The 18868-nt window shown below is 43.9% G+C and overlaps 1 protein-coding gene across 4 annotated transcripts in view; it reads right to left on the minus strand.

The window, feature by feature from the left end:
- Positions 1 to 18868, minus strand: part of CCDC138 (coiled-coil domain containing 138) — a 63470-nt gene that overhangs the window by 2846 nt on the left and 41756 nt on the right. For 3 of the 4 annotated variants that reach the window (XM_040975508.1, XM_040975507.1, XM_040975509.1), the window contains exons 13-14: positions 16138 to 16330; positions 9846 to 10022 (exon numbers count right to left, since the gene is read on the minus strand). In XM_040975508.1, coding sequence (XP_040831442.1) covers positions 9846 to 10022; positions 16138 to 16330 — 370 coding nt within the window. The remainder of the gene's footprint in view (positions 1 to 9845; positions 10023 to 16137; positions 16331 to 18868) is intronic. The other variant, XM_040975510.1, reaches the window with a different exon arrangement.

Consider the following 18868-nt stretch of genomic DNA (forward strand, 5'->3'; position numbering starts at 1 on the left):
GCAAAACCTAAAGGAAACGCTAAACCCGCCACGAGGAGGGTAAGCGCCCTGCAATGCTGACACCAGACTGGTACACTGCAATGAAAGCATTCTTACAAATCGGAAAGCATGTACCTAATATTTTCAGCAATGAGCAGAGAACACAAACAAGCAATTCATAGTAGGGCACAATAAAAGTATTCGCTCATTAGGAGTATGTGGAATTTGGCAGACTTGAACCAAAAAGTTTAAAAAGCTCCATGCTCTTTGTCTGACAGAGATGCATGCCAAGGCTTATGAATACATGAGTTTTTTTTTTTTTTAAATCTGTTGTGCAGGCTGTGCATTTATTATAAATTACCATGTACGCAAATGTACTTTGAAGTATAAATTGCTAATATTGCCTATAATGGGGGCTTGAAGAGCCATAGAAATCATACAAAACGTTAAACTGTGGACATTCAAACAGTTGAATTCTTTTTTTAAAAAAGCATCTGTAGGGCCTGGCGTGGTAGCTTAGCAACGTTGCACACACCGGGATCCCATATAGGTGTCGGGTCTAATCCCGGCAGCCCTGCTTCCCATCCCGCTCCCTGCTTGTGGCCTGGGAAAGCAGCCGAGGGCGGCCCAAAGCCTTGGGACCCTGCACACATGTGGGAGACCTAGAAGAAGCTCCTGGCTCCTGGCTTCAGATAGGTGCAGCTCCACTCATTGCGGCCACTTGGGGAGTGAACCATCAGACAGGACATCTTCCTCTCTGTCTCTCCTCCTTTCTGTATATCTGACTTTCCAATAAAAATCAATAAATCTTAAAAAAAAAAAACAACCCCAAAGCATCTGTAAAACCTAGAGGCTCCCACAAGGAAAATAGGCCTTAATTCCACATTCGGATAAGTTATTAGCCGGAGAGTACATAAAAATCAATAAATTTGCATACATTTTGCTTTGAGTTCATAAGCACATATATGTATTTTGACTAAAATAAACTATGAAAGCAACAAAATTCAAAATAATAAAGCCACAGGAATGCCTTGCTGACCAAGTGAAAGGTGGAAAGGCTGGCTTCAGGCATTGGAGACAATGACGAGGCGCCCTTCCTAACTAACCACGGGCAAAGGCACAGTCGGCAAAGCCATCCCTCCCCTAACCGCTGGCTAACGCAGGAAAGAACTAGACACGCTTCATAAAGTCACCTGCCTGTGTCCATCTCACGCACAGCGCACCTCTTCAACACTGAAAATTCAGGTTACAGACACATTACAAACAATCGACCAACGGAGCCAAAAATGTATTTATACAGATGGAAATTTCAAGTGGCTTCGTTAAATGTTCTCTCATTTGAAGTTCTGTGAGGCAGGGTCCATGTGAGCTGCACACAGCAAAGCTTCCTGTCGCCCTGCTGACGTAGCAGCAATCAGGGCGTAAAGAACAATTACAAGGCAAAGCCACAAAGATCACTAAGGAATGTTTTATTTTAGTTTAACTTTATCTTGAATGTTTTTTACAAGGGGATACTGCCCATGAGGGTCTCTAACCAGGGCAAGGAGGGTCAAGGCGTGCAGGCAGGTAGGTGAGATATTTCAGCTTTTTAATTCAATTAATTAATTATACAGTTCCACAGGCTCTGGGATTTCCTCTATCCCTCCCCAAGTTCCTTCCCCATAACTGATTTCCCATATATTATTACAATACTATAGTTCTTCATAAACAGTCACAAGTCCATCCTTCTGTTATTTAAGTCTATCCTGATGTTGTAGGTGCAATGACAGAGTCCAGCATCCTATGATCAAGTTACATTTTAGCAGTTTCACTGGGAGTCCAATTTTGATTCAGAAGCAGATGTGCATACTGCATTGTAGTTTCACATCTGGATATGACAATGTCTATTACACAGTTACTATACATCCCCTTAAATGAAAAGCCATAAAATGAAATCAACAGGAAGAAAAATAGAAAATTGACAACAACATGAAGTTAAGTAACATGCTACTGAATAACCGATGTGTAGCTGGAGAAATGAAAAAAATCAAAAACCTTGAAGAAAATGATGCTACTGTATGACCTAAGTGTGACCGAAGAAATGATAAAAAATGTTTTGGTAAAAACAAAAATATTAGGGCCCGGCACGGTGGCGCAAGTGGTTAAAGGTCCTCACCTTGCACGCCCGGGATCCCATATGGGCGCCGGTTCTAATCCCGGCAGCCCCGCTTCCCTTCCAGCTCCCTGCCTGTGGCCTGGGAAAGCAGTCGAGGACGGCCCAAAGCTTTGGGACCCTGCACCCGTGTGGGAGACCTGGAAGAGGCTCCTGGCTTCGGATCGGCATAGTATCGGCCCGTTGCGCTCACTTGGGGAGTGAATCATCGGACGGAAGATCTTCCTCTCTGTCTCTCCTCTCTGTATATCCGCCTTTCCAATGAAAAAATAATAAAAATAAATCTTAAAAAAAAAAACAAAAATATTAAAGCTCATGAGAGGTAGCAAAAACAATATCGAAAGGGACACTGGTAACTTCTGATGCTTACAAAAAAATCAAAATATCTCAAATGACCTAATAATCATCTCAAGGAATTGTTGAAAAAATAAAAATGTGAACAGGAAGCAAGAACTTATAAAAATCACAGCAAAAATAAACAGAATTGAAACTGTAAAACTACAAATTGCAACAAGGGCCATTTTTGAAGAAGATGAGCAAAGCAAACTTTTAGCCAGACTAGCAAAGAAAAGCAAGAGAGAATAACCAAGTAAAATTAGAGCTGAAAAAGAAAACATCCTAAGAAACTAGTAAGGTGATCTCTTGCTGAATGGCTCCTTTGATCATGGCGTGGTGTCCTTTCTCATCTCTTTTAACCTTATTCACGTCAAAGTCTGTATTATCTGATATAAGAATGATTGCACCAGCTCGTTTTTCCTTTCCCATCCATTCACTTCCTTCCTCCCCTATCCTTGGCAGGGTGGCGATGGGGGTAAGCAGGGCCCACTCCTTGCTGTCCAAGCACATCAGTGCCTGCAGGCAGAGACAGTCATTTGATGCCACCTTAGAGACTCCGATGTGGGGAAGAATGTTTTAAAGGTGCTGCTGAGTGGTCCTGATACTTTTGAGACGGCTCCGTTACATCAAGGTGGAAAAAAATCTTTCCAAGGTCCACTGGCTGGCCAGGTCCACTTCAGCGTATCTACAGACCTAGACACATGCAGCAAAGCCTGGCCAGGAGTGTTGTTTAACCTGTCCTGTCCATCTTCTGATGAGGCATTTGACATCTTCTGTTGGCTCAGATGAACTGGTTGACTGCCATGTCCTTCATGTGTATCCAGACATGCTGTCCACTGCACAGGCATCAGTAACCAAGGAGACCCAGTCCTGTGACTTGCACTCCAAAGTCAGACCATGTATCTGGTGATTTTCCCTGAGCCTGGGGTTTGACTCCAGCAGTCTAGATGGGCAGTGTCCCAGCAAACTTCACCTGGGGAGTCCTCAGACTCGACTCTCGTGTGCACCAGCCAGTGCAGGCTCAGGTTTGGTCTGTCTCCTATGCCAGCCAATGCACATACCACTGGATGCAGCTGCTTAGTCAGTTCCACCCCATCTCTCATGCAAACCAGCATGCAGACTGGGTCTAGTTCAGCCTGGCCCATCACAGGTCCAGTGCTCAGGCACACCAGTGGATGCTTTGGCATGGTTGGGTCAAACCCTAATACCCTGGACAGGCCTGGCTTCAGCTCTGGTTTTCACATGTGCCAGCAGGTGCTGCAGCTTAGCCTAACCTGCATCCCATCTAGCTCTTGAGCTCACCCAAGGGTGCTGCAGCCTAGTTCTGCCTGGCCCACCCCCAGACCTAGCTCACATGCATACAGGAGGGTGCTGTAGCCTTGACCAGCCTTGCTGCACCCAGCTACAGCTTTTGTGTTCCCTAGTGGAAGCTAAGCCTAGCAGGGGAGTCCTCAAAGTTCCCCTGCCAGCCCCATTCCCAGCCCTGGATCGTACATATACCAGTGGGTGCTGCAGACAGCCTGACATGGCCTGTCTCCAATCCCAGCAGGAGCTAATGGTGCTATGGCCTAGTCTGGCCACTGACACAAGCAAGAAGCAGCATAAGATGTAAGCTGGGTAGGGCTGGGCTGCAACACCTTCCAGTCCACATGAGGGCTGGGACTGGGGTAGTCAGGCTGTAGCACAAGTGACACACTGTTAGGTAGGGTCTGGTGGGTAGGGAAATGTTGGGGACTCACCTGATAGGCTGCTGCTCCCATCAATGAGCATGAAAGCTGGGGCTGAGGGTGGGCTGGCTGGGTAGGGATGTAGCGCCCATCAACCCATGTGGGCTGGATCTGGGGGCAGCCTGGGATGGGCCAGGTCAATCCTGCACCCATTTTGACTCTTATATACACACCAGCAAATACTGTGGCCTAGCCTAGTCCAGTCTTCCCCCAGACCCAGTCCACATGCAGGCCGGAAGGTACTACAGACCTTCCCAGCCTAGCCACCTTCAGTCCTAGCTCTCACACTAATGAGAACTGCAGCCTAGCAGGGCAGCCCCCAAGTTTCCCTACCCTGCTGCTCACATCTTCGAATCTTGAGTGCGCTGGCAGGTGCTCTGACACAGACTAGAATGGCACACACGCACTTTGGTATTCACTAGTGGGTGCTACAGCCTAGCCCAGCCTAGCTCACCCTAGCCCCAGCTCTCATGGGGACCAGTGGGTGCTATGGTTAGCCTGGCTCAGCCCACACCCGATTCTGGCTCTCTCAAGTGCAAGCAAGGACTGCAGTCTGAATCTCAGGTGTGCCAGTGGGTGCTACTGTTCAGCCTGGCAGGTCCACTCCCAGGCCTGGCCTTTGCATGTGCCAGCAGGCGCTGCAGTAAGTCTCAGTTCAGCCTGCCCCTGGACCCAGCTTTCACATGCACTGGTGGGTGCTGCAGGCCTAGCCTGGCCTGCTCCTGGCTCCAGCTCTTGTGATTGTGAGCTCTGTGGTCTTGCTTGGGTTGGTCCTCCACCAACCCCAGCTGTCATGCAAACTGGCAGGTGCTGAAGTCCTGCAGGGGTAAACCCACAAATCCTCTACAGAATCCACCCCCCGCTGCCAGTCCTGGTTCTTTTATATGCCAGCGGGTGCTGTGGCCCAACCTGACATGTCCCAACCCCTGCCCCAACTCTCACTGGTGGGTACTGCAGCCCAGCCCTGCTTGTCCTGCTTTCAGCCAGAAAATGTGCACATGCCAGCAGGTGGCAGATAGTATTACCTAGCCCACACCAGTTCTCTTACACGGGCCTAACCTTGTCCTGCCTTCTGGATTCCCCTTTCTGAACCACCCTGTCTCAGCTCCCTTAATTACCTGCAACCAAAGTGGCCTGGTTCCTGTAACCAAAGGCTTCTGGAAGCATCCAGAAGTCATTCCACATCTGTCAAACTTGCCCTTGGTGGCCCCTATTCCAATATGTCCCCAAACTCCGTTCCCTGTGCAATATATAGCCCCCTCTCCACGCTGCATGGCCTGGAGGGACCCAGAGCAGAGGTGCTGTGGTCATTTCTGAAGATTCTTTTTTTTTTTTTTTCAATTTTTTTCCTCCATTTTCATTATGATTATTAATTTATAATACAGTTCCATAAGCTCTGGGATTTCCCTAGCTCCCTACTCCCAAACCCCTCCCTCACATGTATTTCCCCTATGTTATTACAATATCATAATAGCATAATTCTTCATAACCAGGGCCAAGTGCAGTAGCTCAGTGGCTAAAGTCCTTGCCTTGCATGCACCGAGATCCCATACGGGTGTAGGTTCTAATCCAGCAGCCCTACCTCCCATCCAGCTCCCTGGCTTGTGGCCTGGGAAAGCAGCTGAGGATGGCCCAAAGCTTTGGGACCCTGCACACGCATGAGAGACCTGGAAGAGGCTCCTGACTCCTGGCTTCGAATTGGCACAGTTCCAGCCATTGCGGCCGCTTGGGGAGTGAACCATCGAACAGAAGATCTTCCTCTCTATCTCTCTTTCTCTCTGTATATATCTGACTTTGCAATAAAAAAAAATAAGTCTTTAAACATAAAAATTCATCATAGACAGTCATATGTCCATCATTGCAGGCACTGACAACGGTAGAGAGTCCAGAACCCTATTGTCAAGATATATGTAACAGTTTCATTGACAGTCTGTCTTTGATCTGGAAGTAGAGATGCAGACCACATTTTGTACAATGTGGCAAAGGCTTTGAGACTGCAGGGACAACAGTGAGATGTGCTTGTGCTGAGCTGGAAGAGTACTCACTGAGCTCAGCGCATTCCACTGGTCCTACACAGAAAATAATACTGACTATGGTATCCTATAGGTCAAAATAGGTCCGTACGGACCTCAGACCTAATGGCCAACAGGTTCCAGAAAGATCAGCACCAACAACAACCTAGTTATATAGCACACCTGGTGTCTCCCTAATCCTGGGACCTGCTTCAACCACAAGTGGGAGAAAGGTTGTACAGACAATGGTGCAGCCTCAGCAAGGGATCACAGGAGATGGAGACTGGTAAGCCAGGAGCTTGGGCTACAGAGACCATGGTGGAAATCTAACATAAGAAACCACACCTAGAACTTGCCGGAGGCAGTGGCACAAGTGAATGCAAACAAAGAGCCGTGTGCCAAATGCAGTAAGTAAAACTGAACTGTAGACCTGTGGGTGACACAGCTTAGAAACCTGCCCCAAAGAGAAGATTCTGCTAACTACAAGTACAATGACCAAGAGCAAAAGAAGAGACAAAGGCACAATGAATATTACTGAAGACTCCCCTGCAAAAGCAGCAAAAGCCTTTGCCAACCTCAGAGTTCACTGAGGAAGACATCGAGAAAATGGGGGATACAGAATCCAAAACACTTGTTATAAACCTTCTTATCAACAACAAGAAGCATGTAAAGCAGGCGTTCAAGGAATTTTAAGGAATATGTCACACAGGAAATGAATCAAATGAAAGCTGATGTATCAGAAATGAAGAATACAGTGGAGCAAATTAAAATTACAGTGGAGAGTCTCCAAGATAGAATGAAGGAGGCAGAAGAATCTCAAAATTAGAAGACATTTTCTGTCACCAGGGGGAAACAAACGAAAAGCTGGAAGCAGAGCTGGATCAGGCTAAAAAAAGTATTCAAGAATTGAAAGACACCATTAAGAAGCCAAATTTAAGAGTTATGGGAGTCCCAGAAGGTGCAGAAAGAGAAGCTGGGTTTACAAATGTATTTCATGAAATAATAAGGGAAAATTTCCCTAATCAAGAGAAAGAATTGGGAAACAACATCCAGGAGGGACACAGAACTCCAAATAGGGTTGACCAAAAGTGATCTTCACCAAGACCCATGCTAATCAAGCTCTCTTCAATCAAACTTAAGGAAAAGATCCTTAGATGTGCACATGAAAAAAATCAACTGACATATAAAGGAATGTCATTCAAACTCACAGGAGATCTCTTACAAGAAACTCTATAGGCCAGAAAAGAATGGAGTGACATATTCCAGATTCTAAAAGCAAAATATTGTCGGCCCAGGATAACATACCCAGCAAAGCTTTCTTTTGTCTTTGAAAATGAAATAAAATTCTTCCATAGTAAAGAAAAGTCACAAGAATTTGCCTCTTCCAAACCTGCCCTACAAATGATACTTAGAAGATGTTCTCTTGACAGAGAAGAGGAATAGCACACCAAACAAAGCCAAAGGCAAATGGGAAGAACATTCCAGTAAAATGACAACAGAGGACTAAATCAATGAACAACCCATTGCTAAAATGACAGAACCAAATCACCACCCATACATATTAACCCTGGATGTAAATGGCTTAAGCTCAATCAAATGTCATAGATTAGTAGACTGGATTAAAAAACAAAACCCGGGCCCAAAGCGATAGCATAGTGGTTAGTCCTTGCCTTGCACATGCCGGAATCCCATATGGTTGCCGGTTCTAATCCCGGCAGCTCCACTTCCCATCCAGCTCCTTGCTTGTGGCCTGGGAAAGCAGTCGAGGATGGTCCAAAGCCTTGGGACCCTGCACCCGCGTGGGAGACCTGGAAGAGCTCCTGGCTCCTGACTTCAGATTGGCTCAGCTCCAGCCATTGTGGCCACTTGCGGAGTGAACCATTGGATGGAAGATTTTCCTCTCTGTCTCTCCTCCTCTCTGTATATCTGCCTTTCCAATAAAAAATAAATACATCTTTAAAAAAAAAACACATCTATTTGTTGCCTACAGGAGACACATTTCACCAACAAAGGTCAGCAGAAACTATATCTCATAGATTTTAAATTTTTTAGCTTTATCACTTCAAAGCAATTTTTTTTTTAAGATTTGTTCATTTTTATTGCAAAGTCAGATATACAGAGAGGAGGAGAGACAGAAAGGAAGAACTTCCGTCTGATGATTCAATCCCCAAGTGACCACAACAGCCGGTACTGCGCTGCTCTGAAGCCAGGAGCCAGGAACCTCCTCCAGGTCTCCCACGTGGAGGCAGGGTCGCAAGGCTTTGAGTTGTCCTCGACTGCTTTCCCAAGCCACAAGCAGGGAGCTGGATGGGAAGCGGAGCTGCCAGGATTAGAACTGGCACCCATACGGGATCCCAGCGTGTTCAGGAGCAGACTTTAGCCACTAGGCCACAGCGCCAGACCCACACCACTTTCTTCTTATTAAATTCATCAATGACTCACAGATCTTACAGTAGCATCACTTTCTTCAAGAAGGTTCTTGATTTTCTTTTTAATTTTCAGCAACACACTAGTCATTCAGTAGCATGCTATTAACTTCACTGTGTTATTAATTTTTCTTTTCTTCCTGTTGGTGATTTTGTTTTGTGGCTTTTCATTTAAGGGGATGTATAGTAACTGTGTAATGGAGACTATCATATCCAGATGTGAGGATACAGTGCAGTATGCATCTCTACTTCCAGATCAAAGATGGACTCTCTGCCATTGTCAATGCCTGCAAAGATGGACATATGACTATTTATGAAGAACTGCAGTATAGTAACAATACAGGGGAACTCTGAGGAGAAATGGAATTTCGGAGGGGATGAGGGAAATCCCAGGATCTATGGAACTGTATCATAAAATGATAATAATGACAAAAAAAAAGAAAAGAAAAGCAACAACTCTGCTTTGCCCCATCACTGATGAGCAGCACACAGCGCATGCGCTGCTCACTATATGCCAAGCAACGGCTTCCCACTCTGAGTTAATACCTTGCAAAGCATAAATGTTTCACATTGAGAAGTGCCTAAGACTGCAAATGAAAGAGAATTACGTAAGCAAATGGCCACTTGTTACAAGTCAAAGGGTTTCCCAAAGCTCAAAGAGTATTACCAGCAAAAGCAAATGAAAACATTTATGTTCACGCCCTCATGTAATATGTGTTAAATCAAAAACCTCTAACAGTAAGTTAAAACAACTTCTTGCACCAATAAAAATAAAATAAATTACCCCTCACAGCCATACATATATGACTGGTGTTTACAACTTTGCAAATGTAAACACCAGCCATATAGAGAACTGAGACTCCTGCAGCCTCGTCGTCCTCCAAAGCCCCGAAATACCGAAGACCCAGCAAGGGAACGCCAGTGTCCCATTATTCCCATTGTAGCTGGATCACGTGTGAGGACCCCATGCTGGACAAGCGGGGATCCGGAAGCAGAAGTGCATTAGATAAGAAACGGAAAGAAGCTTGAATATGCAAATGACACTTGCAGAGTACAGCCCATAGGAGATGACGACTGGAAACCGCGCTAAACGGTGTAAAAACACTGACACAGGATTACGTTTCAAACTGTTAAAGATGCTGTTAGTGATTCAATGCGTCGAAATGTTTTCAGCATTTCCGTTATAAGACGCAGTATAAGCTTCAAGACTTACTGGACTCCACTGTCATTTGCAGCAAACTATCGATGACATTGGACAGAAGCCCCTTACTGGATATCCTCAGGTGATTCAGTATTACCGGGACGGCTTGATACTCCAAGAACAAGGTCTTTCCTTCATCTGTCTTCAAGTCCAGACAGAGGGAATCAAATGCCTGAGCCAGGTAATCGGCTGAAAAACAAAATGCAAAAGCAACCGCGCTGTCAGCAGGGGAGCAGGCAATCACAAGAGGTGGATCACCGCTAACAAAAAAACCAAAACAGAAATTAAAATTTAAGGACACAAGATCTTAGGCTAAGTTCAGTCTCTCTGCCCCCCCTACTTTGTTAGAACTCAAATGAGGATGATCGCACTGCATTATACCCAAGTAAATTTCACCTATGATTTCCACATTTTAATAGTAGGATATTAGCAATTATTTTTATCAATAAGAAAGACAATTGCTGAAGGAAAAATTATAAGTACTATTTTCCAAATATGACTAAAACTATATATAGCGTAAGTGTGCCACAGTTTCTTTAACCACTCCTCTTTGGACGCTCATCTGGATTGTTTCCATGTCTGTGCTATCGTAGATTGTGCTGCTGTAAATACAGGATGACACATGCCCTTCTCAGATGCACGCTTCATTTTTTTTGTGTATATTCCTAGGTTCAGGACAGCTGAGTGATATGGCAGGTTTATTAAAATTCTCCAAGCACTCTCCATACTGATTTCCACAGTGGTTGTACCAGCCCAACTCCCACCAGCAGTGAAGGAGGGTGCCTTTCTCCCCACATCCACATCAGCAGGTGTTGCTAATAGTGTTTTGAAAGTAGGCCAGTCTCACTGGAGTGAGGTGGTACCCCATGTGGTTTTCATTTGCGTCTCCCTGATGGCCAGGGTGCCTGAGCATCTTTTCATGTCTGTTAGCCATTTGAATCTGTTCTTTTGAAAAATGTCTGTTCATCTCCGCTGCCTATTTTTTTACATGGTTTTTTCATAACTCAGCTATTAAGAAGAATGAAATTATACCATTTGCAACTAGATGGTCCCACTAGAGACCATTATGCTCAGTGAAATAAGTCAGTCCCAAAAGAACAAATACCGTAAGTTCTCTCCAATGTAAGGAAACCATCATGTCTAACTTCAATAACCCGTTCCGTACTGGGTTTTTTGGGCCGCATCCCATGTTTTGATGTTTTTGATTTCAGTTTCATTTCTTCCAAATACTTTCTTTTCTCTCGTGGAATTCATCGCTGGCTCCTGGATTACAGGGGGCCATCATTTTACCCAAGAGACTTTCGTGTTTTCCTTTAGCCCACTCACGTGTTGGCTACTCAGTGGCATGTTTCTTTCATGGTGCTGTAATTTTGTTGTTGCTCTAATTCATACCAGTTGTTGACTTATTTCGTGGCTTCTCATTTATGTGAGTGTATAGTGATGGAGTAGCAGAGACCACCATATCCAGATGTGGGCATCCCATGCATTATGCATCCCCTGTTTCCAAATCAAAGATGGACTCCCAATAAAACAGTTAGAAATGTGTAGACAACGGGATGGACTGACATTGTCTGTGCCAGCAAAGTCGGGGCACGTTTAAACAACAGACTGATGGAATCATGACTCCTTAGGAAGGACTACACTATTGCAGTAACATGGGGGAGAACTGTTGGCGGATGGGAGTTTGGCGGTCGGGGAATCCCAGTCTATATGAAATTGTACCATAAAATTCAAAAACTCAAAATAAAAATTTAACAAAAAAACTATACATAGTTTCAGAAATTTAAAGAGTATGAGAATTTCTACCTTTAGAATAATATCGAAGAATTTTTTTAAAAGATTTTATTTTTATTGGCAAGTGAGATATACAGAGAGGAGGAGAGACAGAGAGGAAGATCTTCTGTCCAATGATTTACTCCCCAAGTGAGCGCAACAGCTGGAGCTGAGCCGATCCAAAGCCAGGAGCTTCTTCCGGGTCTCCCACGCAGGTGCAGGGTCCCAAAGCTTTGGCTGGTCTGACTGCTTTCCCAGGCCACAAGCAGGGAGCTGGATGGGAAGCGGAGCCGCCGAGATTAGAACCCATATGGGATCCCGGCACATTCAAGGCGATGCCTTTAACCACTACACTATCATACAGGGCCCTAAGAATATTTTTTGTTACCGTTGCTTTATGAATGCCTACCTATCCAAAATATAACTTTGTACAAACTTACCAAATGGATTTTAAAAAGGGTTTCTGACTCCTAGTGAACACATAGCGTTAGTCTATTCAAGGACAGCCTAGGAAAGCTGAATATGCTCCACTATAGTGCTCTCTGTGTTAAGGTTTGTGATCCAAAGTGACAAATGAGAGGTACTGTGGCCCAGCGGGTTAAGCCACTGCTATTGATGTCAAATCCCGGGTCTTCAGTTCTAATCTAGTTTCCTGCTAATGTCTCCTGTGAAGCAGCAGGGCACGGCCTAAGTGCCTGCTCTCCGGCCACTCACGTGGGACACACACAGAGAGAGGTTCAACCTTCCTGCTTTGGCCTGGCCCAGTGGGGGCTCGTGCTATGCTGCAGAGTGAAGCAGCAGGTGGAATCTCTCTCTCCGCTGGTTTTCTGCTGATATTTTAGCCAGAGGAGAAGGCTGAAGAATGCCTTGAGGGGCTACCATGCTGAGACAGAGGGCCAAGCTAAGGCCTGCAACAGTACTGGCTGCTTCTGCTAATGCGCCTGGGAAAGTAGAAGATGGCCCAAGACTCGGGCCCCTGTGGCCCCTGCGGTGGACTCAAATGGAGTTCGGGACTCCTGGCTTCAGACTCGCCCAGCCCTAGCGCTGCTGCTATCCGGGGAGTGAGTCAGAGGATGGCAGATTTCTCTCTAGCTCTAAAACAATCAATCAATTAAAACAAACAAACGATTTAAAAGGCAGAGCTAGAGAGAGAGGGAGAGTCAGAGGGAGAAATTGTCCATCCTCTTGTTCACTCCCTAGATGGCTGGGGCTGCGCCCGGAAGAGGGCAGAAGCCTAGAGCTTCATCTGGGTCCCCCACAGGGTGCAGGGCACCAAGCGCTCGGCCCATCTTCCACTGCCTTCCCAGGCACATCAACAGACAGCTGGATCAGAAATAAAGCAGCTGGCACTCAAACTGGCACCCACATGAAATGCTATGTTCAGCAGTTTAACCTGCTACCCTACAGTATTGGCCCCATGAATCTTAGAAAAAAAACACCTCCAAACTCACTGAACATACAGCAGAATCATCTGTACTGACCACATGACAGAATCGTCATACTAACACTGCCTTCCAGACTCACTGGATTTCCTCTGTTGTTTCAGCTTTCAGAAAAAGTTAAGAAACAATTTAAAACCTTAGTAAGAATGAGCAAGCAAGAAAAACACTGTGCATCTTATAAGACATGTTTATGAAAGAATTCTAAGAAATTAAAATCTGTGGCACCAATCTATTCCATTTTTGTTTTTCCCAATAGTTAGTTCAAGAAACAATAATATTGCCGCACTTAATTTTGTAGTTTAAAATAAAACATCAAAAATCAATGTGTATTAAGCCAGAAAGGTTGCTAAAGTCTGTCCAGACTCGCCTTATTTGGAAATCCACTCGTTTCTAGTAACACCGGCAGAGTACACAGATGGATCCGAATTTCCTTTCACAGAAACTTCAGTTTTATTACAGCGCCATCTACTGTCCCTGACACAAATTACTTCATTTCCTAAATTTTGACAAGACCAAATAGGTTAACAGGCCGTAAAAAATGACGATGAAGCGAAGCACTGTGGCATGGCGAGTAAAGCCACCACCTGTAGCGTCAGCACGCTTCATGGGCATCCGTCTGTGACCTGGTGATTCCATTCAAGACCCAGCTCCCTGCTCGGGGGCCCAGGAAAAGCAGCAGAAGGTCCAAGTACTTGGGCCCCCTACTTCCCACATAGGAGACCTGGAGCAAGCTCCTGGCCCTACCTTCAGCCAGAGCTCAGCACCCACTGCTGTGGCCGTCCTGGGAGTGAAGCAGCACATGCAACCTAACTGACTGTAACTCTTCCAAATATGTTTTGTTTTTAACATCATGGAAAATACGCACTGATTTGGAAAGCCTTCACACCGAAATAAATAATCCTGCAATCCACATTCTATAAACTTTCTGATGCATTCTCATATATAGTATTTCACAAGCTTAAAACACTTAACCATTAATTTTCTAAGGTAGAAATATGGTATTAATCTTTCAAGAATAACCTTTTAAGACCTCATTTGTAGTAAGAAATGAAAATCATTTCAATTTAATTTTACTTAATTGTGATAATATCCTAAAAACAAGGTCAGCTTTTCTGTAAGAATAGTTTTAGAGTGTCACCAAAACTAATTTTATTTCATAAACACATTACTGAATCTTTTACTTTCCTAATTCTGAGCTACGGCCATTTTATTCCTTATCAAAAATTCAATCCGTTGAAGTTAATGAATACCGGATTAGGATTTTCCAAGATTCAGATCAAATGGTGCGTTAAATACCGTGAGCAGCAGGGCCGAGCATCGTCTGAGCCAGTGCTGTGACCGGAGCCAGCAGATCTCGGCAGGGATAATGCTGTGCGCATGTGTGGAGGCTGAGCGGCCCTGCCTCTCCCTCCCCACCTGTGAGCGTCCAGGCGGGCGGCTAGCCCAGGAAGCAGACCCCACAGCAGGACAGAACTGGCCCTAGCAAACACATTTTTTTAAAGACTTATTTATTTATTGGAAAGTCAGATATACAGAGAAGAGGAGAGACAGAGAGGAAGATCTTCATCCATTGATTCACTCCCTAAGTGAGCGCAACGGCCGATGCTATGCCAATCCGAAGCCAGGATCCAGGAGCTTCCTCCAGGTCTCCCACACGGGTGCAGGGTCCCAAGGCTCTGGGCTGTCCTCGACCACTTTCCCAGACCACAAGCAGGGAGCTAGATGGGAAGTGGAGCCGCCGGGATTAGAACTGGCACCCATATGGGATCCCGGCGCGTTAAAGGTGAGGACTTTAGCCACTAGGCCACGCTGCCGGGCCCGCAAACACATTTTTTTAAAGAATATATTTAATTAAATATAGAAGGAAGTTGTTTTTAAACCAGATAATGCTAACACAATGCTAATAATGATACAACAACAATAAAGTTACTGTGGAGAATAAATTTGAAAGAATCAAGCGCAATGATTAGGACAATCCAAAAACTCAACTAATGCTCATTTCCTTCACTATTCCAAGTTACATTTTAAAAGTATTTATGCTTTTTCACTATTTCGAATACTGCTTTTGACATTTTTATCCCTTTGAATTATTTCCTTGCTAGAAATGCCATTCAGTTACGATGCACTCTAGTGGAGATTCTAAATGTACTTAATAAAGAAATGTAATTTCCATGCCCGTATTGCCCTGGCAGCCACACCTCGCCTGGACAGCGGTCTTGTCCCCACACAAGGACCCACGGATGCTAACAGAATCCCAAACCAGTGGCTGGGTGTTCTGTACCCACAACGCAAGAGGACCCACCCTAACTCAGAAAACTACATCCTGGCTGGCAGTGTGACTGCAAAACCCCCGGAGTCCCTGAGACACACAGATGCCAACAGCCATTACGGCTGAAGAAGCTATGCGGCCCCCACGCCCAAGTGACCGTCCGCATGAGAGGCGAGGGCAGAGTCGATGAGAGCTGCAGGACGTATTACCGAGAAAGCTTCTTAGTGTGAAAGCCACCCCACTTACTACATGAAAACTACAAAAGCAAGCACATCAAAGCATGAAAGGCTTTTTATCTGCGAAAGTCTTTGATCTAAAATTTACTTTGCCCAATATTAATAGTGATTCTATCTTCTATGAGTGTTAATGAAGCATAACACCTTTCCCACTCTTTTACTTCTAATCAATATGCATCTTTGTATATACACAAAATGAGCATGGCTATGAGACAGACTACTAACAAAACAGACGCTGGGTCAGATTCGCTCCATGGGCTGTAGTTTGCTAATTTTTCTCTGGTGCAAAATAATAAATGAACAATTCTGACTTTCTGTGACAAATAAACAGTCATTGCAAGCTAAGATTGTTATAACAACACATTTGAGAGAATCAACAAAAGCTCCTGGAGGAGACCATTCAACGAAAGCCTTCGTTTTCAAATGCAACAAAGCAGTTTTTGTTTTTTATAATGTGTCACCGTTATAAATGAACTCAAATATCATCCTGAAAATGTAAAATATTATTGACTATAAAAGAATGGTCTTATTGTATTGTATTCTTTCTTAACTACCAAAAATTGTAAGTATACTTGAAAGATTACCTTGAGTGACTGTTTTAAGAACAATTAAGGTAGATAAAAACCTCAGCGGCAAACTGGAGCTCTTGAAGAAAGCGGCTGTCTTTGGTTTGTTCTCCACAGAATTCTCTAAAGAATTTTCCTGAATTCCTTTAATTACTACCCCTTTAAATATGTCTTCACCGAGTCTCCTCAGAGTTGATGTCATAGTCGCATGCTGTTAAAAACACGTACAATCAATCACTGCTTTATGCTCTAAACCTATCTTAAACACTACAGTCACAGAAACTAAAAGTAATTTTTTTTGCTAGAAAATGCAAGTGAAATATGTGCAATTAGAAAGTGACAGTTTTATATTCAACTTTTCAAGATTGATTTATGACTACATATTTTCCCATAATATGTCAGAACATAAGATCATGCTATGCTTCTGGCACAAAAAGTCATCCACAAAACAGACGGGGACGATCTGTTCTCAGTTCTTCACTGCTCCACTGTCGCTCATCTCCCATCCGATGGTTTACTTCCCAGAAGGCCTCAGTCACCAGGGCTGGGCCCAGCCAAGGCCAGGAGGCTGGGATTCCACAGGAATCTCCACATGACTGCAGGGCCCATCTGCCACTGCTTTCCCAGCCCAACAGCATGGAAATGGATTGGAAGCAGAGTGTCTAGGATTGGAATTGCACACCCGTATGGGATGGCAGTGTACAGGCTGTGGCATAACCTTTTATTCCAGAGCGGTGGCCACACATAACAGAAATGTTTTATCAAACACCCCAGAATCCAATGACAATATCCTTTAGTGATGAAAAACAACTCAGAAGAAGAAAAATTAGAAAAATAGACTATCAGCAGACACACTCTTATCAGAATAAAGCCCTCCAAACAGATAGGAAATGATAACAGGAACTGTGAGCATCAGAAAAGAAGATTAAAAGACTTAAAATATGGAAAATGTAATATACTCTGCTTCTATTCTTGAGTTTCATAAACTTTGCTCGTTAGTTGCAGCCAAGATGACAACACTGCCTAATGCGTATCTAAATGTAGGCAGAAGAAACACGGGAGCGATTCAGGCATGAAAAGAGAGGCAAATCTTCTATTCATAAGCTGCTAAAACAACAACATTTGTACACTAACGAACTACAGAAGGACTACCGAGAAAGCTATATAGATAAAAACGACTAAAAAAGCTATATATGGTCAAAACATAAATGCCCTAAAAACACCAATTACTACACTGAGGATCACAAAAATGATTTAAAAATATAACCCAGTTATGTCGCTTCATTTATACCTTCTCACATTCATTTTAATAATTATAACAATGTAAGTATGCTACAAATAAAAAACAAATAAAAAATATAAAAATATTTGGCATGAGAATAAGGGAAAATAAACTGGTTCTATTCATAGCAGACAAAATTATTTTAGAAATAACGAAAATGGGGACAGAGAAGGACATTACAATTATAAAATGTCAACTCACTAAGAAGTACTCCTAAAAGTGCATGCACCGAGCCAAAGGGTGGAAAAATGCATAAGGGAAAACTAATCAAATAGGGAAAACATAGATTTACAACTACTGCTGGCAGTTTTAACACTCATCTTTCAACAGCTGATGGAATAACTGGACAACAGAAAGGTCTACCAAATAATTAATCAGTCAAAAAGGGAGTTTCAACAGAGATTTTTTAAACCCTTAAATTAACTGTAAATGAGTCTGTGGAACATAGTTAAAGCAGGACTGACAGACAAATAACATTAAGTACAAATGTTAGAAAGAACAAAATTCTCAAATTTTCACTTAATCAGCTGAGGACAGCAAGCTAAATTCAAAGCAGGCATAAACAAGCAAACAAGAGAATAATAGTTCAGTAAATTTTTTTAAAATTATTTATTTTTATTTGAAAGGCAGATTTACAGAGGGAAGGAGAGACAGAGATCTTCCAGCCAAGGCTTCACTCCCGCGTGGCAGCAACGGCCAGAGCTGAGCTGATCTGCAGCCAGCAACCAGGAGCTTCTTCTGGGGGTCCCACATGAGTGCAGGGGCCCAAGGTTTGAGTCATCCTCTGCTACCTTTCCAGACCATAAGTAGGGAGCTGGACTAGAAGTGGAGCAGATGGGACACAAACTGGTACCCAAGTGGGATGCCAGCAAAATCAGTAAAAATTATCACAGGAAAAAAAAAAAACAAGAATATCAAGCAAATAATTTTTTTAAAAAAGACAAACCAAGTAGACATCCTTCTACCAAACGAGATGAAGACAGAAGACACAAATCATAACTACAGGTTAGCAATATAAATTATATAAATGAATGTCCCTGTAATTATACAGAAAACTGAATCTGAATTTAAAACATCCTTGTAAAAAGAGGCGCAGAGACTTTCCTAAGAGAATTATACCACATCACTAACTTTAGAATATATATGGAAACATTTCCCAAAACATTTAATGAACCCAGAATTACAAATACAAAATCAAAGACAGCCTCATGAATACAGATGCAAAAACCCTTAACAAAACATTAGGAAACAGAGCCCAGTGCAATGGCTTGATTGGCTAATCCTCCAGCTTCAAGCACCAGGATCCCATACGGGCACTGGCTCCTGTCCCAGCTGCTCCATTCCCATCCAGCTCCTGCTTGTGGCCAGGGAAGACAAAGGAGCATGGCCCAAAGCCTTGGGACACTTCACCCACGTGGGAGACCCAGAGGAGGCTCCTGGCTGCTTGCTTCAGATTGGCTCAGCTCT

The sequence above is a fragment of the Ochotona curzoniae genome, unplaced genomic scaffold (genome assembly GCF_017591425.1).
Source record: "Ochotona curzoniae isolate NIBS_2020 unplaced genomic scaffold, NIBS_Ocur_1.0 contig_2688, whole genome shotgun sequence".
NCBI lineage: Eukaryota > Metazoa > Chordata > Mammalia > Lagomorpha > Ochotonidae > Ochotona > Ochotona curzoniae.